General features: G+C 37.0%; 1 protein-coding gene across 2 annotated transcripts; it reads right to left on the bottom strand.

The window, feature by feature from the left end:
• Positions 1-1,935: 1,935 nt before the first annotated feature.
• LOC115920198 lies at positions 1,936-14,958 on the bottom strand. Of its 2 annotated transcripts, XM_030975389.1 has the most exons (9): positions 14,120-14,958; positions 11,187-11,296; positions 7,634-7,861; positions 6,878-7,108; positions 5,859-5,994; positions 5,473-5,672; positions 5,003-5,168; positions 4,322-4,440; positions 1,936-3,611 (listed from the first exon to the last, which is right to left on the bottom strand). In XM_030975389.1, the coding sequence occupies exons 1-9, from the start codon at positions 14,253-14,255 to the stop codon at positions 3,297-3,299; spliced, it is 1,641 nt and encodes a 546-aa protein (XP_030831249.1). In that variant the 5' UTR covers positions 14,256-14,958; the 3' UTR covers positions 1,936-3,296. The 2 variants fall into 2 exon arrangements, with proteins under 2 accessions (XP_030831249.1, XP_030831254.1); XM_030975394.1 differs by lacking the exons at positions 11,187-11,296; positions 14,120-14,958 and adding an exon at positions 8,587-11,178.
• Positions 14,959-23,419: the final 8,461 nt, after the last annotated feature.

Here is a 23,419-nt window from a genome sequence, read left to right as displayed (position 1 = left end):
TTATTCCACGTTTATGACCAACAGTGTATATTCTCAAAAGAATAATAAGCGTATCTCGTTCAATTCCAAGTGAAAAGCAACCCCAATCTTGTTTATTCGGTATTCGATTTCTATTTATGTCAGGAAAGAAGAATGACCGATTGGACACGGTGCAAGGCACGATATGAAAATAACCAGCTGAAATTGACCGGAAAGAAAACAGGGATGACCCGACAGACCTAGATGAACGATCTGTGGGTTTGAAACTGTCCCTTGTGGTCAGTTTATTTTGGCATATCCACCATGATTTCTACAATCATCTGTCAGAGCGTCCGGTTGTTATTTTTCTCTTTCTTTCGGTGAAGGCTCCGGGTCAAAAGGAGTTCATATCTAATCATGATGATGAAGCTTGAATCCAAATGCCAGGCTGGGAAAAAATTGGTTTTGAGTCATCTATTTTGATCTGTTATGAAAGTCTTCGTTAAAGATACCACACGAATATTTTGGAAAACAAATAAAACATTTATTGACCTGAAAGTGAAACAATGAATTGATTTGGCTCTTTACCAAAAGCTTTTTTTATGATATTTTATCCTCATTTTAATTTACAACGCCATTTTCATTGTTAGCTAGTATGGGTCTACTTTTTAAAGACACATATTATACTACTAAGTAATGGTCAACAGGAAACACATGCAAACTTCAAATGCCAATCCTGCCGTCGATTATAACATGTTATGACTGCACATGTGTAGTTCATACTTTGATCTGCTTTCAGTATTATTTAAACCGCTGGCTACTGCATTGTTAAATTTCCCATACACACTTAAAATAGTTGGGCAAAAAAATGCCCAACTTTTAACCAACACTGAGCAACATACGGTCCACACAACTATTGGTTAAAATCTGCCCAACTGATGTTGGGTAATCAGTTTGCTATGTGGTTGGGCAAATCAAATTGCCCATCAGTTGGTGACCCATCATATTTTACCCAACTCTACAATTGCCTAACAGTTGGTTATATTTTCAGTTGGGTAATTTCTTGCCCAACCAATTTTACCCAGTTAGATATTGCCCAACCTTCTATTTGCCCAACTTTTGAGTAAGTTTAATGTTGGTTAATTAAATGCCCAACCAGTTTTTACCCAACTCCCAGTCTGCCCAACTATCAAAACACCCATCTATTGGGTAATAATTGCTCAACAATTTCTCTGCAACATCCATTTGCCCAACTCTCAAAACACCCATCTATTGAGTAATAATTGCTCAACAATTTCTCCACAATATCCATTTGCCCAACTATCAAAACACCCATCTATTGGGTAATAATTGCTCAACTATTTCTCCACAATATCCATTTGCCCAACTATCAAAACACCCATCTATTGGGTAATAATTGCTCAACTATTTCTCCACAATATCCATTTGCCCAACTCTCAAAACACCCATCTATTGGGTAATAATTGCTCAACAATTTCTTCGCAATATCCAGTTGCCCAACTCTCAAAACACCCATCTATTGGGTAATAATTGCTCAACAATTTCTCCGCAATATCCATTTGCCCAACTCTCAAAACACCCATCTATTGGGTAATAATTGCTCAACAATTTCTCCGCAATATCCATTTGCCCAACTCTCAAAACACCCATCTATTGGGTAATAATTGCTCAACTATTTCTCCACAATATCCATTTGCCCAACTCTCAAAACACCCATCTATTGGGTAATAATTGCTCAACTATTTCTCCACAATATCCATTTGCCCAACTCTCAAAACACCCATCTATTGGGTAATAATTGCTCAACTATTTCTCCACAATATCCATTTGCCCAACTATCAAAACACCCATCTATTGGGTAATAATTGCTCAACTATTTCTCCACAATATCCATTTGCCCAACTATCAAAACAACCATCTATTGGGTAATAATTGCTCAACTATTTCTCCACAATATCCATTTGCCCAACTTTTTAATTCGTCTGTTGGATAATCATTGCTCAACATTTTTTCCATAACATCTATTTGCTCAACTCTTTTTCTCATCTAAAGGGTAATAATTGCTTAACTGAAACACAAATAACATACACAGTAAACACATGTTGTTGTTTTCATCAGAAACGTAAAAACAAAACTTGTTCACATCAACTACAACATTACAATTTTTGGTGAAAAAAATACAACCTTTTAAAAAAAGTAAATGCAAATATAGCCCCTGTTTGGTGCAGCATGACAACTTTGATGTACACTGTATGTATCCCATGTACTCCCATGTGTGGCATAGTGTTCATTTATCCTGACACACCAATACTCTGCCTTAGAGTGTTACACATGCACACATTTTTTTGAAGTGAAAAAAAAAGAGGAAATAAATTCAAATCCCTCTAGATTATTTGACATGTGCAGAAGTACCACATGAAAGTTTGGCTATCTGTGATGGTGAACAGGTACTGATCAAATAACAAGGATACACACTGCCTACTATAACTTTTTGATTAGATTAAAGACAACAAAAATCAATTGACCCTACCTGCTATACTCAGTTTGATTGATTTTATTGATATTATCAATAATATCAATACAATTTTGCAAAATGTAGATGAAAATGTTGACTTCTCTACTTCTGCTTTGCGCGATGTAAATTAATGCATGCAGTCCATTCAGCAGAGAGTTCAGCGTAGGGTCAATGGACGATACACATTACATGAAAATTAATGGTATATGTAATTTACAATCATATACCCCACTTGCTGTTTTAAACGTCATAAATATCATAGCTCATGTTTTATGAAGAAATATATCATTTTGATGTACGAGTTATGAAACAGTACTCTTGGGATTAAGACCAAACACGATAAGCATTTGTATACGCCAGTGCAAAAGATTTATAGCCAATAATATGTTTTGTATTTATACTTGGCATATATTCATTTGTTTTCTTAAACTTTCAAGGTGGGGATGTTAAGCAATGATTGGGATAAAACAATTAGGCCTTTATCATTTTTAAAATGTACACAAAGACTTCTGCTGTGTATAAATTCTCTCTTTTTTTATATTATTCAGCGATCCTCACCCCACCCTCAAATCTTCAGTCTTACACAAACATGTCTAAATTATGTAAAATAATGTGCTGTATCCAACTCATAACAGTTTGTCTTTAAGGTTATTTTGTCCAAAATAATACTTTTTTCCAGTTTTTTTTCTCCCAAAATAAACTGGTTCAAGTAGCCAAAATGTGCTAAACGATGATGTGTCAGTTTCATCTGTAGGAAATATATCACCAGTAATCATCCTTGGCGTGAACACATCATGATGGCTTATGGCATGTTCATGAAGGCTCGGACCTCCCGCAGCTTTGGTGTAAGATGCTCCCCATCGGTAAACTGGAACACCACAATCTGGAGAAATTTCCAAACAGAACAGCTTTGCGGCTGATATTCGATATCCATCACATAAAGTGCCTTAAAGCACAAGTCGACTGCTTTAAGCAGTGTTGCGGCAGGAAGTATCCTCCTCTCTACTACGACGTACGCCTGTATTGGTGTGAGAATGTTCCCACGCACAACAACAAATGGCTGTGACCTGACTGCTTCATCAATGTTATCAACATAAGTCTGGATGTCGAGAACCTCCTGTAGTCCAAAGAGAAATCAAGAAGAAATCATTTGTAATTATATGGATTGATATATATATATTTGATGCTTGTCGAATGCTTCTGCTTATGAATCCACAATCACCTACAGGACACCCAAATTTGTTTATGCATGTTCATCCCTGTCCCATCAAAACATTACTGGGTATTCTTACATATCCCTGCGGCAAAGGTCAACTGTACCCAAACTGGTCACGTTCAGAGCATTACATCAACTAAGCTGGAAGGCATATACAGCCTGTTAATATAAGCATGCATTTTTCACATGTCATTTGCAGGTTAAAGGACTTGCTTGCATTCATGAGTGAAATGCGATGTGATGACAAATCTGAGGCCATTTGTAGTTGTACCACAGATAATGACGAACTGACTTATTAAGATTAAAGCGCCTAGTGTTGCCCCTGCAGGGCCTCCTTGGGGACCAGCGTGCCCATTACTAGGAACTTGAAAATGGTTGCTTTTCAAGTTTTACACAAATAAAATGTTATGGCAATGCCTTATCTGGTAAGAACATAGGTATTGCATTTCAACCTCAATTTCATCAGTTGTCCTAGGTTTGAAACTCTTAACAAATTAACTATTGAATTTGTTTGTAATGAAATATGATTACTATGGCAAGATTTTAAACACAAACCAAAATATATGCCTTACATGTCATTACTTTACCACCTCCCCAGCACATATACTTACTGGTTGAACGTCAATGAAGGACGACAATGTTTCTGCAGTGGTGTACGTTCCTCTCTTGGAATCTTTCCTTCCTCGGAACAAGACTGGGAGCATGTAGAATCCAAGATTGCTCTTTTCCTCTAAAAAGAGGGAAACAATGAAAGAGTTAAGTAATTAAGTCCCAATTACATATGAAGAAAAGGTGCAACAGCAAACAGGTCAATTATGGAACATCTTACAAAATGTACAGTTATATACAGCAAATTAAAAATAACGGTCGAATACAACAATTATTTTCTACAAATATGGGTAAAATCACTCAACGTAAATGTCAGTCAGTAATTTGGAGCTCAGCTTTCTGAGTAAAGAAAATCAAAATTGCACAAACTTCAGCATAGCCTTCCCAATGAGCTTTAAACCACCATCCCCACCCCAAAAAGCAAACAAACAAAACAAGCAAGTAAAAGTATGCTAAACCTTTGTCATGGAATCATGTTTTTATCATATGTTGTACATGTATTATATGTTTCAGAGCACTTTTATTTATTTCAGTTCAATTCCTTACAGGGGGGATATTAGACTCAATGTTTGGTCCTGGCCACAAAAATAAACATCATATAGTGTAATTGAAATAAATTCTTTTGACTTTCTCTCAAGTCATTTTCACTAATACTGTCAAATGTGTGTTCTGACACCACATACCAAGACTGAGTTTCCCAGGGTCATGAATGTTTTCGAATTCGGCTCTTGCACTTCTCCAGTTGCCAGTTTTCTCGGTGAAGTCCACTACTTTGTTACAGAATGTGGGCCACTTCTGGTACAGTGCGTTTGCTTTCTCTGGGAACAATTCTGCAAAATCTCCTTCAATCTGTAATTGTTAGGATAGTTATAGAAGCCAGATTAAAGGTAGGATATCTTTCATTTGCATCTTCTCTTTACCATTTTGCAAGGATTTGAATGGTACACACTAACAATTATCGGTTCAATAGGGATGCACGATTTCTGTAGGACCGTGTATCTCAGATTGTTAAACGATCCCTTTAAGGAGACTGCTAAAGTAAACCTGCCCATGCAACCAAAAAACAAAAAAGTTACTTCTCAAAACATGCGACTCTAGTTTAATTTAATGTCCTTTCTTGTCACATGCAGAAGAAAAATCAAGGTCCACATACCATTCCAGCATCGAGAAGTCTGGGATATGTGGTAAGAATGTTCTTCACACAACAGTCACTTCTCTTGATCCAGTCATGTCTTTTTGTTGCTGTTTGTTTCATGTAGTCCTTCACCATGTCCTCTGGCTCCTTGTTGTTACGCAGCCATTCTTCCATTGTCGTGATGTTATCATCGTTCACAGACTCAAGATCAGTATCTCCTGGATATAATGCAACAGAACAATCAACAATTAGCATGTATCAACAAGTTTTTGATGATTGTATTGGAAGGGGGGTTTTAGTTGACATTGCTCATGCCCCACCAGTTTGTTATGGCACAGCATGACTTCATCAGCCGGATCTGAATAACTCATAACTTTAACTATATGAAAAAGTAGCCAGAATACCTTGCTTTTGAGACTCTGCCTCGTCTTCAGCTACTGGTACCCTCAGGGACTTCTCCTTTTTTCTGACATACCTCAGATGCTCCTCCAGGTAGCCTGTTGCTGGCCGTCCCTTGGCCCCCACGCAGTACCAGGCCTCCTGCTCAAATAAATTAAAATTCCTTCATAATTCAACTTCAAAAACAGTAATGCTCAACAACATTTGTTAAACATTAATAATAATCAAATAAAAGCACAATAAAATTCCAGTGTAAACTGTACATTTACATATTTTGTTACATATGTCAGTGTTTGCAATAACAAGGTTTGTCCTCTTAAGTACCTATTTCTAACTGCACACTGTTATATTCCAGCAATGTCATCAGGTCATTGCAAAAACAAAGTGAATGATGGATAATTCTGTGAATATCCATTACTCAATGGCATGCAGACAAAAGTCTAAATATTAAGAGATGTGTCATTACTGGATAATATAACTTATAAACAAGTGGTAAAAATAAACAAAAATATTGCACGATTTAGTGATTGATGCCATATTAGCTTTTCATTATTTGTAAGCTTTTCAGGCCTGTCTACTGTCAAATTTACTATTGCCAGAGATGCTCTTATAATGCTTGTGATAATGTGATACAACATGCAATTGATTGAGCATCTCCAATATAATAAATACAAGAATAACAAAATTGAGGAAGCTTCATAGCAAGTTACACAAAATAATATGATCCAGTATTCCAAAAGTTATTGCATAAACACATAATTTATTTGATTTAGACCTTAAAGTAGCTTATTGCTTCTGGCTCAAACAGAAACTTCTCATAAAATTTCACTTTCTTGTAAATGGGGTCTGTGGGGTAGGGACAGATGGAGGTATGGATGGACAACCTAAGAATTAAGGCACCTCCAAGTAATAAATGCCCGCTGTGGTAAGAATCAATCCATAAATCAGTCCAGAAAAAAGTGGTGATCTGAGCCATACCTGAGGTCACATATATTAAGGAAAGCAATTCATGGACAGGACTTACATAGCCAAGTGGAGATTCTGGATCTTTTAAGAAAGGAAAGCTTGTCACAAGGGCATGGGCCATTGATGCCTTCACAAATGAGCTTGGCTTGGTACCATACTCCCGTATCAGGTACTGAGTCAACATATCCACAACAGTATGCCGGTCCCTTTTGCTGCAGAGATTTGTAGCATTGATGTTCCTTAATGCTGCTCTTCCCATGGTGGTCTCTCTCAATATACAAGCAATGTTCTGCAACAGATAAAGGATTTTTTTTTTAAAGATCAGTAAATTCAGAATAAACAAGTGAAATGTGACAGCATGCAGTCGGTGGGTATATCTCTGGCTGTCCGACCTCCTACAATAAGCCCATCATAAATCACTCACTGGGCATTCCTTCCAAACTTTGTTCTGATAAAAAATTTCAATGAAACCTTGAAACTGACCTTAGACTAGCTTAAAACCCATAACCCCAACCAAACATTTTCCATAACATTCCTTTATTCATTCATACCTAAATGTACCTACCAAATCATATCACTAGCCATTCTGCAGATGTAGAAATAAAATGGTATTTTTAGTAAAAACTTGAATAACCTTTGAACTGACCTTTCACCTTTGAGCCCTGCTGCTTGTCAGAAATACTGACAGACAGATAACTCCAAGACATAATGCCTCCGGCACTCTTATGTGTGGGAGGCATAAAAACTGATGAATGATGGTGACTCGACATGCCCACTCTTCAATTGTATCAGCCCACTATATACATAAACTTACGAAATGCACTTTCTTGACCCGTTTCAGGGGAGGATGTTGATCAGGACTCTTGGATTCTGGGGAGTCGTAAAGTGGCGTATCCAAACTGGGCTGGGAAGGGCTTTGTCTGGGACTCCACTCACTTCCTGTTACACAAGAGAGATCTGAGCAGTCATCTAAGGAGAACACTGATGGGCTTCTTGTCGACGTTGATGCTTGTTCCATGCTTTGTTGATTTGCAGCATGATACTACAATAAATAAATGAAAAATAATTGAACTTTCAATGTACATGTAAATGACTGATTATTCTTTACATTATTAATGACACAAACAGCCCCAGGTTAGACTTTAGTATCAAGTTTATTCCTTGAAGGGGAAAATCATTCTCACTGTTTCTGTACCCTTGTCCTGTTTAAAGCAAACCCATAATTGAAAAGTGGTCACTCATGAGCCGAAGCTTCTTCAGTACATCTATAATATAATAATATCCAGTTAGGAACTTTCACTTTAGGCAGGAACATGCATTGGTAAAAAATAGCACATTTCCGGGGCCTCAATGAAGTACATATGCTAGAAAAACTTGGCATGAGTCATGGTACATTTAAGAAATTACAACATAATATGAATGAATGCAAATATAACAGACACATTTTCAGATACAGAAACAATGAAGTTAATAACGAGTTAAAAAATTCAAACCAGATATTTACTGTAAAATTTTCATTGGAATAATCAAAAATTTTTAGCAAGTCAGTACAGATCGCTCAAGGTTAGCTTCTTAGCTATTTTTTCAATCAAAATGTGTAGAATGATACACTAAGAACTGATTCATAGATATAATTGGAATTGGAATAACAGTTTCTTTCTTTTGCTTTGTTTTGGTTCTGTTCTCTAAGACAAAATTTGCAAGTGCACCTGTAATGTCTAGTTGTAAAAATATATCACTTGCTTGCAACGTGTTGCCTACACGTACCTTCTTGTTCCTAGATGAATGAATGGTGCACCACAATATACAAGCAGCGCCCTCTTCCACTATAGGACTGGACAGCATTGACTGGCCTGTGATCAAACAGGTCACACCATTCAACAGCAGCTTGTGCTTCCTCTCTGCCCACCTGTACTGCAAATGCTTCAACATGTCTGTTGAAGTACAAGGTCTGATACAGCCGAAGGAGCAGATACAACTTTTCTTGCACCACTACAATATGCTGAACACGTCCAAACGTGGGTCCATCATCATCAGTCCAATATAGAAGTACATCAACACCTGCCCGGAACTCATATCCATGAATGTCCACTTTCCCAGCAACTGTAACTTCGGTTCCCCTTCCACAGTTAATTTTTTTGCAAAGTGCCTCATCATCAAGTAGATCACCAAGCATTGCTGCAGCTTGCTGTGACACATTGATATCTTGGCTATCCAGTGACTGATTTGATACTGACCTGTAGCACCGTGCCATTTGGTATCTGTTAGCCAATGTTTTGACAATGTTTTGGTAGTTGCAAGATACACTGGCAATCTGCTTGAAAGGTCTGTGCATTGCTTCAAAACGCAATGCTGAATACTGGGTCAGTGGCCCAAGGTGTTTCAGTGCACGTGGGTAATGCACAAGAAAGTGCTGCTTCGGAGTTAGACTAGCTTCAGGGAAGAGCTGCATGAAGAGCCTGTGGTGATCATCAATCATTGCCTTCAGGACATAGATGGCAGACTTACTGATACTGGGACTCATAATGATTTTGAAGATGTCAATGATTGACAGTAAGAGTTCCCACTCATCACACATCTCATCAATCTTGTCTCCTATCATGAGAGGGATGTTGTATGCAAGGCACGTCATCTGTGCTGATGTCTGTCCACTGGCAGAATATGGATTCTTCAGTGATGCCTGCCTGATTGGGCTTGGTCTGTTTTTGCGGTCCACAAAGCCAAAATTGAATGAGGATATTCTACTGTTCACCTCATCCAGTGTTATGAAACCCTTCTGAACAAGTTTACTCAAAACAAGGTGCATTTCCAGGGGCAAGACTCCCTCTGTAAAATCATGCATTACATCTGGACATAAGTTTTGGGTGGAATGGTAGTAAGGCAATTCATTCAAAACTGTTGCATGCTTCAAGCCAGATTCTGACAAGGGCTTTTGAAGATCTGTATCATAGTTTATTTCATCACGGAGATATTGGGCATCCTCTTTTGGCTGTTTCTGAAGCAACGAGCGATGCCCTCTACAGAATCTACAGTAATAGTTGGCACGGAAACAGGTTGTACATCCCAGCATGGCATGAATGCCAAGATTGTCCCCTACAACTTGGAATAAGTAGGGTTTGACCCTACCCTCAAACTCTTTGCACTTGATAGTGAGTCCATCAGTCCACATCTGCTGCAGATCATCCTTGATTACCTTCAAAACTTCTGAGATGCCATATTTACTCAAAAGCGGAGATGTGATCATAGCTGTGAGCATGATATTTTCCAGCCTAGCCTGGTATTTCCTGGGAAGGGATAACACACTTGTATAAAAGGCACTTACCTTGTGTTTGCCGCGTTTTGACCCAAGCGGATTGGCTGTCTCAAACTCATCATTGTACAACAACAGAGGCACTAAGAATTCACAGTCTTGTCTAGCAGTAGCTTCCTGCCTTTTATAATAGTGACCATCTTTGAATGAATACAAAACATCATTATCTTTTGATCCTTTTTGAGACAGTATGGCGTTCATTACTCCTGGTCGCTCTAAGTATTGTTTAATAGTGTCAGCTAGTGGTATATATTGAAAGGTTTCTTTTTGTGTGCTTTGCAGTGGATCACCTGTCTTTTGATCAATTTTTGGTTTTAAGCAAGTTCCCAACAACACCTCACAAGGCTGAATGAAATCACCTTTCTCAGAGAAATATTTTTTCTGTTGAGTATCTGACATGAGCTCTGAAAATGGATTCTTTGAATTCTCGAATACATCTTGTATATCAGATCTCAGCTCACTGTTAGCTGCATATTGTGGCTCACTTAAGATATCCATCACATCCTGTTGCACAGTTTGTAACACAGAAATAACCAAATCTTGTGCGGTTTGAATGACCTTGTTGGTGTGTGAAGCAGGCACATTAGTCCTTGCCCTGAGTTCTGCTACAAACTTTGCTGCAATATCAGGTAGTCTCTCTGTTTGCGTTTCAAAAGAGACATCTTCCTGCTCACTGCTTTCTCCAACAAACAATGCCTTTTCCTGGTGCAGTTGTTCCAAATTCCCTTCAGTGTTGTTATTCTTTCCTACATGTAGAACAGATCCTTCATAACAGGTTTCACTTTGGTGATCTGGAACTGCTTTTGTAGTTGTGCTTGACGTCTTTATCCGTGCAGCGTGCTTTGAAATGAGATGTTTTCTATATCCTGATAATGTACGAAATGTTAGTCTACATGCCCCTTGCATGCATGTTATACTTACATTTTTTCCCCTGGTTGTTGTATGTGTGTATTTTAAATGATGGAATAGGCAAGAAATATCCCCCCTAATTAAATCAAGACACTGAAAGCATCTGTAACTATCCATAGTGAGATATTGTGCCACACTATTGTCCTACCTCTGCACGCCACCCAGCGAGAAACTTCAATCGAGGTCCAATCTTGGGTATGAAGGATGTGATTATACTTTCACTTAGAAGGGGAAGGGTTTCCACATCAACTTCATTTTCTGGAGAAGAAGAGGGAGAGATTGATAAATAAGGCTTAGTGCAGCATAAACTGATTGTTTTCATATAATACCACAAACACACGTATGGTTGCGCAAATTAAACAAAAGTATATGTTTTAGATAATGATAAGCTGTAAACATTTGCTCATGTTCCAGCTAAAATATCTTCCATTTTGAATAAATCGCATAATCAATGTTTTCTTATTCCACAAGGGTCTATGAAAATCTGAATTTTCAAATGCGATTTTCTCGAAAATTTGGTCTTCGTATAGAAAACTTACTTTTAGATCATACTAGCGAATTGTATCAACCAATTGCTATTTATTTTCAGGTGATGTTACTAACATCCACACAATCAAATTAAGAATGGAAACCTTTTCTAAAGTCATACTAGTAATCACATTAGTTTAGTCAAATTGTGCCTAATTTTTAACAATGTTGGGGCCTATTTAAAGTATAAAGATTAGTTGCATCAGCAATGAATTTGATTTCAAAGAAAGTCATTCAACTTACCAAATGAATCAGAATGATTTGAGAGTTAGCATAGAGGTCAATGTATGCTGATTGGTTAATTAACATTACTAATTCATTGATAATCATATGTGTCTTCTCCATGTGCACTGTCATGCCTATTACTTCAACTTTAAACTGCCATACCGGTAATTGTTTTTTTCAACCTTTTGCGGCTGCCATGATATTGTCTGCATTAGTAGCCATGTTTCTCAGCTTTAGTATGACAAATAACCTAGCTTTATCTGACCAGGGTTTCTCAAAAAGTCTAGCACTCAAGCCTTTCACAGGCCACTTACAGTACCATACAACCATATATAAATTATAGTGTGTTACCTTGAATAGAGGCAACTGACAATTGTTTATCCTAGAAAAGATAATTTGTGGTGTTTAATAATTCTTTTGTACAGCTTATTGTTCAGTGGTGTGAAACATTAAAAAAAATGCATGTGCTGGAACATTTCACTGATATGAAGCAAAATAGGACAGTTAATCCTGTACTAACGAATGTCCTTCCTCCATGTGCACCTCCATCCCAAAATCGAATCAGTTCGTTGGCTTTGCAACTTGCAAGATACATGTACATGTCCCAAGTTTGGATTGTAATCCGTCCATCGGTTCTAATGATTTCATTGAAATCTGGACATGTAGTAAAATAGTGTACAATTTTGTCGGCATAATTTGGTGGCTTAAGCATCTGTAATTTTTCCATATTTAAAAATTATTTTCAGAAAAAGATTTTTTTAAATGAGAAAAAATGTACCCATGTTAAAAATTGTGCCCATTCGTGTACTACAGCGAGGTCACTGCAATTTCGAAAACCACCACAGCCTCTTGGTTTTGAATTAGGCTATTAATATGGGCTAAAATGTGGGTCAACTGCCTTTTAGTTGTGACAAGGAATATCGCAATAGCACATAATTAATAGCCCCATTTAAAACCAAGAGGATGTAGAGTCTATGCTCTGTAAAACAAAGTTAGGCAGATGTTACTGGGCAAATCAAAGTTTGGCGCGTTTTTGTCAAATAATTTCTCCCAACCATTTACTGTATGAAGTTACCTAATAAAAGGTCAGAAATAAGTTGGGTAGGTGTTACTTGGTAAAACTGATGTTGGGCAAATTTTGTCCAACAATTGGGTTATTTTCTACCAACCATGTAGTTACCGATGAAATAATTGGGTAATATTTTTGGGCAAATTAAAGTTGGTCATTTTTGTCCAATAATTGGGTTATTTTCTACCAACCATGTAGTTACTGATGAAATAATTTGCCCAACTAGTGTCGAATATACTACACATTATGGTGAGAATTGGGTGAATTTCCTATTGGGGTAAATTTTGTTGGTTAAAAGTTGAGTATTTTCTTTTCATCCAACACTGGGTAAATCATGCAAAATCTTTAATTTACCCAATAGTTAGTCGGACACATAAGTGCCCTCATGTTGGGTAAAAATTGGGCACTTGCCCAACATTTTTTTAGAGTGTTTGGATTTCAAAGTCCTGTAGAAAATGAAAGGGCAAAATCCTTAACATGGCAATGGGCAAGACAAATTGTCTCACTTTTTGAAATCTAGACTTCTAGATCTACAGGAAAATGAAAGATCATAAGATGATCTTCCACAAAATAATGTTCATAAAATTGTACATTATTTGACAACTTCAATTTTCTGATGAATCATTCAGTTCAGTGTTGATTATTAAATATAAGTAGGCCTAGATCTAGATCTAGACCTAGACTAGATCTAGTATAGTAATACCAATTTCAGATAACAGAGATAATTGTTCAAAATTACACCAGTCCCACGTACTGTAATACTATCTGGGTACACACCTACAAATGTGGTCCAATGTATTGGACCCACAGAACTCTTAAATACGTATTTAAGAGTTCTGTGATTGGACCCCATACAACCCATGATCCATAGAAAATGGAGGGTATTGTGTTATGTATGTATTGTAGCAGGAAACAGCACAGAAATCCGGGTTTTGGCCTGGCTTTGGGTTTTGTAAAATCTTGAACAAAATATTTTTAAATATTCATTTGTGATCTAAAATTCATGGAAACAGTACAATTTGAATTTGATATCTATATCAATCAAATATTAGTTTGGATTAGTAACACATGCATTAAAAGAGCAAATTTGAGGCAAAGTTTAATAGACCAATTGAATTGAAGCGTATTCATTAACCATTGCTGAGGCATATAGAACTAGTCTACATGTTGCCCATGTGTTATGGATATGGGAACAAGTCTACAGCAAGTACCCGTTGATCATGTTCTAAACTTCTAATCTCAATAAGATGTGAACGTACCTTCTAGTATCTTTAACACTGACGGACATCCCCACCTTTGAACGATTTTGGTGAGAGGGTCTATGAACCCATCTTCACTTGAACTATCTCCGCAGCAGTTGTCGAGCTCCATTTTTAGACCCTCAGGCTCTAGCATGCAAGACTCCGATATGATGCGTAATGTACGTACGACGTACGTACAGGCTGCTAGTTACGTTGGTGTATCATATAGCTCGAGCTCCCGGGCCGGGACGGCCGCGCCGGCTAGTATACCGAGTAAATAGAAATAGTACTGCGCATGGCATGCTGATCGCGAGAGACCAGGCCATGTGCGCGCTACCCCAAGACCAATACCAGGCAAACTTTACCCAAGTCTGGTTAAACGTAAGTCTAGTCCCCATTGAAGGTTTCCACTGCCATTTACGCATGCGCGTAATTGACGATGATAGTGTGTACGTTCCATGATCATTACTTACGTAGATTATGTAACTCTATAGGCCTACATGGTTAAGATGGCTCAGTTTTCACAAAAGATAAATCTTGGACTCTTTCAGCATCAAACTCGCACAAATTCATCGTCGCTTCAACACTCTGTTATTATAATTTTAAAATAGAAGTAAATGGTTACAATTACAGGAGAGATAATTTCAATTTTTCATAGCAATATTTACACAGCATATTGTGAGCTAAAGAAAATTGAGCTAAATATATTTGGTAAAAGTCGGTGGTCAATTACTACCCTATATAAGCAAACAAAAAAAGGCGCAAAGTGAAATTGGGTAACAGGCGTTGGTCAAATCAGTACCCAATGTATGAGCAAACAAAAATTGAGCAAAGTAAAATTCGGTAAGTGGTGATGGGTAATTATTACTCAGCATATGAGCAAACAAAAATATGGGCAAAATAAATTGGGTAAGGGGCGGTGGTCAATTATTACCCAATTATGAGCAAACAAAAATTGAGCAAAGTAAAATTCGGTAAGTGGTGATGGGTAATTATTACTCAGCATATGAGCAAACAAAAATATGGGCAAAATAAATTGGGTAAGGGGCGGTGGTCAATTATTACCCAATTATGAGCAAACAAAAATTTGAGCAAAGTAAAATCGGGTAAGTGGTGATGGGTAAATATTACTCAGCATATGAGCAAACAAAAATATGGGCAAAATAAATTGGGTAAGAGGCGGTGGTCATTTATTACCCAATATATGAGCAAACAAAAATTTGAGCAAAGTAAAATTGGGTAAGTGGTGATGGGTAAATATTACTCAGCATATGAGCAAACACAAATTTGAGCAAAGTAAAATTGGGTAAGAGGCGGTGGTCAATTATTACCCAATTATGCGCAAACACAATTTGAGCAAAGTAAAATTGGGTAAGTGGTGATGGGTAATTATTACTCAGCATATGAGCAAACAAAAATTTGGGCAAAGTAAAATTGGGTAAGAGGCGGTGGTCATTTATTACCCAATATATGAGCAAACAAAAATTTGAGCAAAGTGAAATTGGGTAAGAGGCGGTGGTCATTTATTACCCAATATATGAGCAAACAAAAATTTGAGCAAAGTAAAATTGGGTAAGTGGTGATGGGTAATTATTACTCAGCATAAGAGCAAACAAAAATTTGGGCAAAGTAAAATTGGGTAAGAGGCGGTGGTCATTTATTACCCAATATATGAGCAAACAAAAATTTGAGCAAAGTGAAATTGGGTAAGAGGCGGTGGTCATTTATTACCCAATATATGAGCAAACAAAAATTTGAGCAAAGTAAAATTGGGTAAGTGGTGATGGGTAATTATTACTCAGCATAATTATGAGCAAACAAAAATTTGAGCAAAGTAAAATTGGGTAAGAGGCGGTGGTCAATTATTACCAAATATATGAGCAAACAAAAATTTGAGCAAAGTGAAATTGGGTAAGAGGCGGTGGTCATTTATTACCCAATATATGAGCAAACAAAAATTTGAGCAAAGTCAAATTGGGTAAGTGGTGATGAGTAATATTCCTCAGCATCTAACAATTACCCAACTACTTGGTAAATTGCTCTCAACTCCTTGGAACGATGTTGTTGCTAAATGTATAATAATTGGGTAAATATAATGCCCTGAAATAGATTGGGATAAAAATTACCCAACTTTGGAAACGATTTCTCGACCAACCATCAGTTGCCCAACGAAATTTACCCAACTCGCAGTGGGAATGTGCCAAAATTACACAACTACAGGCAAAAATTACTCAATCCTAATTTGCAAAATAATGTTGGTAAATTTCTAGGCGAATTTCTACCCAACCATCAGTTGCCCAACAAAATTTACCCAACTCGCAAAGGAAATGTGGCAAAATTACACAACTACGGGGCAACTGGTTCCCAACCCTCATTTACCAATACTGTTGGTAAATATCCGCCCAATAATTAAGTAAAAATAATTGCCCAATATTGGTTAAAACACTTAAATGCTTAAATGGGTAATAATAGCCCAGAATAACGAATTTTTTTAACCAACCAACAATTACCCAACTAAATTTACCCAACATTTTAAGAGTGTAGGCTTAATACAGTAACCACCCGTTCTAGGAGTAAATGGGTTCAAGTAGGATTTAATAGATGAATAATCATTAATCCAGAGTATATTGTACGAGAGCAGCACAACGAACATAGGCTGGAAATGATTAGGTAGACTGGGAATAAATCAGTGTGGCGTTTACGTTGCAAGTTTTGTAAAAAGGGCTGTATAACACGTGGGTTACATTCTTGTAATTCCAATTTAAAGCTTTTCTTCTGGTTCTGGTTATGGATTGTGTGTCAAGAGAAATTATTTTGGGATGTTTATCATGGAGAAGATGGGTTGTTTGGACCCACAAAGGGCATGTATAAACACGGTAACATACAATTGATGGGAATCGTATTCACTGATAATGCGCAGCATTTGCTCAAAGGGCACCGTCGTTACGCCCGTATGTGGTAGGGGACTAATCGCTTGATTTCTCTCTATGTTCGTTGCTCGGCTCATTATACATTTTCTCGTGTGTGCTTTCCCTTTAATCCTACGTAATATAACTTAGATTTATTCAATTGTTAATTACAATGACACCGGATTATCAACACCCGCAATGTCTGGGAAATCTTTGGAGGGTTGATTCACATCGTGTAAAGTCTTCTATCATTACCTATATTACGGCATTGAAGATGAACATGATTGATTGATTTGGAGTAGGGTCAGAAAGAATCTAGTGTTTGGATAGTGTAATCTAATTTAGATGTGGACATGTTAACGTACCCACACACACATTAAACATGCATTAGGATGAATATACATCTGTAATTGTATATGTGGGTGGGCTTAGGGGTTTGTGAGTGCGTACAAATACTTCTAAAACACGACCGAAACTATTTCTAAAATTCAAATCAAATTCAATTTCAATACACTATTGTATATCCAATAGTTCGGATTACGTAATACATCTTTGTTAAGTTCGCATATTTCAATAGACGGCGCCACGTTATTGAATTGGCTTTGGTTGATTTTACGAAAAAAAGTTGCAATCGTGTACTTATTAGTGTAGTTGTAGGAAATCAGTACACTCAAGTCAAATTACGAATGAGAGAATGCATGAATTATTAAGCAGTCGTCGATCTTTTTTTATATTTTCCATGGATCTTCGAAACAAAATCAAATTTCAGGTATTAACTCCATCGAGTAATGATTCAATCCGTTTTCAAGTCAATGGTTCTTAACTAATGTGCTATGAATATATGTACATCATTTACAATCAACTTTAACATTTCTGATGATGAAAACGTGCTAATTTTTTCTACTCTATTCCAAACTAACAGGAAACAAACATTTCATCAAGGCTGTATCAAAACGAAATATGCAAAATACGCAGTTTATTTAACATTTATGCAAGCAGAAAATCACAAACTCATGTTTCATGAAGTCTCTATTCTTTGTATTTTCAAAAGATTAATCTACAACCGATTAAAGCTCGAAAGGAACTGTAAAACAAAAAAGCTATGCATTTTTTTAAACACTGTTTTTCAAGAAAATGAAACATGTTTTTTTTTAAACTATGTTAAGATGATACGATGTAATTTCGATTGATTGTGTATGATTGTTTGATTTGTTCAAAAGCATATATTTATCAATAAATTCATTTTACACAAAAAAAAAAAAAAAAAAAAACGAAACTTGTCATATTAGATACCAGGATCATGGTCCCATTCCGGACTCATGGCAGGTCAAACAATATTTACAGCACCATACAACAAATATTTGATATACCACCTGATACCGGATTTTCAAGGGGAGAAGTGACAATGTATTAGTCTATATATAAATATGTGAGAAAACGTCATAATTGTCGATGGAAATAGCATCATTCTTGAAATCTCAGAACCCCCGAGTGATGCATGTACCTCATGCCATACGTAAGCCTCGTTTAACACATCTCCAGTGTGTCTCGTGAAAACAAATCTTGACCGATAAAACTTCTCATCAATGAGCCTTTGAACGAGGTCATCGATGTCCCTCGTGGCCTACTTGTAGGCCGACGTCGTCTCATGAATACCGATGTCGGCATCAGACGTGATTAATCAGTCGGAGGCTCGTTCGATCGGAGAACATAAAAGCGACTACCCACGCCTTTTGGTGTATTGTTTAAGGGATACCATTAAGCATTTCTTCAGATGCAACAATCGTGTGACTTTTAAGAAAATAAGTGATAATGCTTTCCCAAGGATAATTATTGTCCGCGAAAATGCTTTTTACTCCCGAAATCAAAGAAACATCTTTTTAAAAATGAAATATCATTTTGTAAAGTTTTGAAATTTGAAATTTTGTTTTTATTTGATCTTCAAAAGAAAAGGGAGTCAACGAGATTGTTGTTTTTAAGGTGGTAGTGGTGGTGTTGATGGTGGTGCTGGTAGTTGTGGTGGTGGTTGAAGGTGATTGTAAGTGATTGTGGTGGTGGTGGTTGTATGTGATTGTAGGTGATTGTGGTGGTGGTGGTGGTCGTGCTGTTGATGTAGTTCGTGTGCATACTTATATCGTAGACTGTATTATTGTGTGACCCAATTACTATTGCGACCTTTGCAATAAAATGTTTTCAGCGATAGTTTCAAGTCTGTGACAGGTATTATAGGGCTTAATGTTTACACGAAGAGATCACTCAATCAACTTGAGATGGGATTATGAAACGTGTTTATGGCAGGATCGTTTCGTAAATTTGATCTTAAGGCATACTTTGCGCTGATAGTTCTCGAAAATAAGACAGCGCTGTGGCGTTTGAATTGATCAGAGTATCATTAAATCATAACGTTCATTTTATTTTGTCAATTACGTTCGTCTTTGCATTTAATGGACTCGATTTAATGAAGAAACATGAAACAAGTCACGTAAATATTTCTCGTTAATAATTTCTGATAAGTATATACACGAATCAATATACTAGATTATTTATAACAGTTTGCAACTGTGTTATATGCACGCTACACCCAATGATCAAACATAACGAGCTCTTACAACAATCAACATTTAAAGGAATATGTTACCATGGGATACGGTGCTACAACTGTAAAAAAAAAAAAAAAAAAAAAAAAGTCAATAGAATTACAAACGGTATTTAGATGATATAGGGGAACATGATTCCAGCTTTTCAAAGACTTTCGATTCATTATCTTTGGATAAAGTGATTAAGTCTGCAATTTTGCATTATACGGCCGAGTAAAAGGCGATAAAGCCTTTCACATTTAAATAGTTTATGAGGAAAGAACAAAAGTTTTGTATATTCATGCCAATTTCCAGCACGCTTTTAAATTAACATTCCATTTTATATTCCAATTATGTAATACACCGAACATTGTGTCTAAAGATGGTAAATTACATATAAATCTTCCCGGGAAATTGTCTCTCATTTTCCTTTTTGAGCGCACTTAGAAATTGGCATTTTCCTAGTGGAATGGGAAAGTGTGAATCTTATTACGAGAGTAAAAAGAGAGATATCAAATGACGGAGGCCTCTACAACGTGGCGTGTTCGCCTACGCTTCACCGATGCACGAGATAATTTAGAGAATCCTATTTTCCGTCGAGTAAAAGAAATAATGAATACTTCGAAAATGTCTAGACACAAATATATAAGAACGCGCTTGAATAATGCATAAGGAAGAAAATGTGATTTATTTTGTTGGCAAGACCATCATTTATAAAGAATGGTCTTATTTAGAAAAAGTGGTTCCGCTACATAGCACAGTGCATAATGTAATCCCACTTTATGCATACAGACGAGAAAAGGCTTATCATTCTAGTAAGAAATAAACGACTGGCCTGATTTTTTAAATATAGAAGCATCGCTAGTATTACCTTCCGGCATTTATCTTGGTATTGGTGAGCGATGAGAAGAAAGGAAGGGGGTCTCGTCTATGTAGAAGTAAGAATATATAGAAATGTCATGTTATCCAGGTAACACAATTTGAAAAACACAAAGTGCCACTATGTTAAATAAATCCTTCATAGATGAGCTCCAACGTTCTGAAACATAAAGGACTAACCACTTTCAAACTTCTTAAATGCGTCTTTCTCTTGTATTCTTTCTTTCTTTCTCTTACCCACGCACAACACACACACGCACGCACACACACACACACACACACATCCACGCCCACACAGATCCTCTCCATACACATACATATCAAGTTCTCTTCCTGTTGCCTAAAGAAATGATTTTTTTTTAGGTTAGATGGGGAGGGGGTGGGCAAAATATTAACGGGAAGAGTATACTACATATGATAGAGGTGTGCTAATTATTATAGGGGAGGGGTATACTGCCCCACTGCACTCCTTGATTGACTCCCAAGCTGCCCCTCCCCCCTCCACACACATACACCCGCACCCGCACAGGCGTGCAAACGCACCCTCTCGCACACACACTAACACACACGCACACTTTAACCCCCTCTTTCTATCTAATTCTCGCTTTCTCTTTTGCCTAAATTAATTATTTTAAGGATTGTGGGGGAGAGGGGAGGGGGTATTGTAATACATATGTACTAATTATTATGGGCAGGGGAAATAGCTCCACTTCACTCCTTGCTCGACTCCCTGGTGGCACCTCATTCCGCTCCAAGTACCTAAGAAGATTCTTTCATGGCCGACCTATATTATCAGCTACCCAAAGCACCATGAAAGACAGGATTACAATTCCGCTAAATACAGTATGAAAAGAAGTTAAGGGGATTATGTCACGTATTTGGGTGGTGCTTCGGTGCATGCTTAAGATGGTGGCGTTAATAAAGAATGCGATGAGATAGATGAAAGCCGACAGGCGAAGAAAAAAAGGTGCAGACAGATACACTGATATTGGATTAAATTACTGCGCGGTGATTTAAAATTGAATTTTCGATGGAGTGGCTGTAGTCTGATAAACTGTTACACCAGAATTAAAGGAAGTTGGAGAATGGGCGAAAGTGTCAAACGAATATTAGAAATAGTAACAATTAACGGGTATGGAATAATAACTAGCAGTAAAAATGGATGGAATGGTGCCCCCACCCTTTCAAAATCCAAATATTGCAAAAATTAATTGTGCGAACAAATTTAGTGCCCCTTGAAATATTAGACCTAAAATACACTTATCAAATGAAAAAAGTGCAAAATGATTTGTTGAGCCCTATTCTGTTCGACATCGTCTCCAATCGCCTTTATTATAAGGCAATTTGTTATTTCATTATAATATATATATATTTATATATATATATATATATATATATATATATATATATATATATATATATATATATATATATATACATATATATAAATCATATTATGTATTGTAAAATTAAGTGTGCTTTAAATAGATTACATCCTTATTAGTATTTCGAGTTTGTTACCTTTTCGGGATAAAGTCACTGTGCAATGATTTATTCATTATTAATATTAACGTCTGATATGAGTTCACTTGGAATAATTGGGTATCTGATTGAGGGATTACATGTACATCCAAGCTGATGACTGGATCGAGTCAAATCTTCTGCGTTTCAACTCAATTATTAACAACACAGATTATAATTGCCCCACTTCGTTCCAAATTCTAATTATGATAATCATGATAATTATGATTCTCTTTACAATTATAAACCCCTAACAACTCTTATATTTTGTTGAAGATAACTAACATACTAGGCAGAATTTACACTCATTGCAAGACTCGTTTTGTTGCTGTTACAAGACGTGAAGTCATTAGAGCTAGTAACTAATTCAAGCGATATTCCATGATGCCATTAATAAAATGAGAACTACTCAGCCCAAATTAACATTCAATGTGGGCTTCTGGATACGTGTATTCATGACGCTATCGTAAAAACACGAGTTTGGGATAGACAATTCCATACGATAGTGTATGATATTTAGCAATAGTTGTAGATAACGACGTATTTAAAATAATTCACTCGATTATGTCATTACTTCTTGCACAATTAAGTGAACACGTCATTTTAAAATGGCATAAGAACTCTCCACGCATTACATCTTCCTGATGAGGTCTCAGGATCATGATACATGGACAATCCTACTGAAAACTGGAATAAACACATGCAGCAGTGGTAAATCCAGGATTCTCTTATCTATGCGGAAACACAAACGCTAAACCATCTAGGAAGAAAAAAAATAATCATCATCGCGTGGTGAAAGTGCATTGTCAGCCATTTTTTTCTTGAAAGGGTACAAACCTGATTTTAAAAAAAATATTTATATAATGAACTCAAAGGCTTGACATGACTTTGTTTCTTGCTGGTACCTGCGACCCCGTCTCAACTTACTACTGTACATGGCCACCGTTGTCACCTTAAATCTACACATATCAAATATACGACTAGGAATCAGATTGTTATCAAGGATAGATATGTGGAAACAACAACATGAATCAATAGACTAAGACGTGATTATTACGTTGGAGTGCCATCGTCATCGGTCATTTTTTTTTTCTCTCTCGCGAAGAAAAGGTCCATTCTCGCCTTGAGCGGTATGATACATCTAATAATAACCCGTATCTTGGAGTCGAATGGGGGTAGGAAGAGGGGGATGGGTTGCTGGGAGGAAGGAGAGAGGTAGTATGAGGGGCAGGGGAGAGTGGGGAACAGAGGGAGGGAGGGGACACAGGTGGATAGAGGAAAAGGAAAGGAGGGGAGAATGGAGCAAAAACAAAATAATAGGGAAGAGAGTTAGAGTGAAGGATACAGAATGGGAAATAGATTTGTTTGGAGTGAGAGAGAAGACGAAGCAGAGACTGTATAGGGAAAGGAGAGATCATGAGAGAATGGGTACA

Source organism: Strongylocentrotus purpuratus, unplaced genomic scaffold (genome assembly GCF_000002235.5).
Source record: "Strongylocentrotus purpuratus isolate Spur 01 unplaced genomic scaffold, Spur_5.0 spur5_contig_867, whole genome shotgun sequence".
Classification (NCBI taxonomy): Eukaryota; Metazoa; Echinodermata; class Echinoidea; order Camarodonta; family Strongylocentrotidae; genus Strongylocentrotus; species Strongylocentrotus purpuratus.
Note: the sequence above shows the minus strand (reverse complement) of the source record. Positions and strands in the feature narration are given on the sequence as shown.

Bases quoted from the DNA above. Each gene is read 5' to 3' on its own strand.
- LOC115920198 (XM_030975389.1), bottom strand. From the start codon at position 14,255: ATGCTAGAGCCTGAGGGTCTAAAAATGGAGCTCGACAACTGCTGCGGA. The intron at 7,109-7,633 runs GTAAGTTTATGT...TATCTGTTGCAG, and splicing joins GGGTCAAGAAAGTGCATTTC to AACATTGCTTGTATATTGAG. The intron at 3,612-4,321 runs GTAAGTATATGT...TTTGGACTACAG, and splicing joins CCTTCATTGACGTTCAACCA to GAGGTTCTCGACATCCAGAC.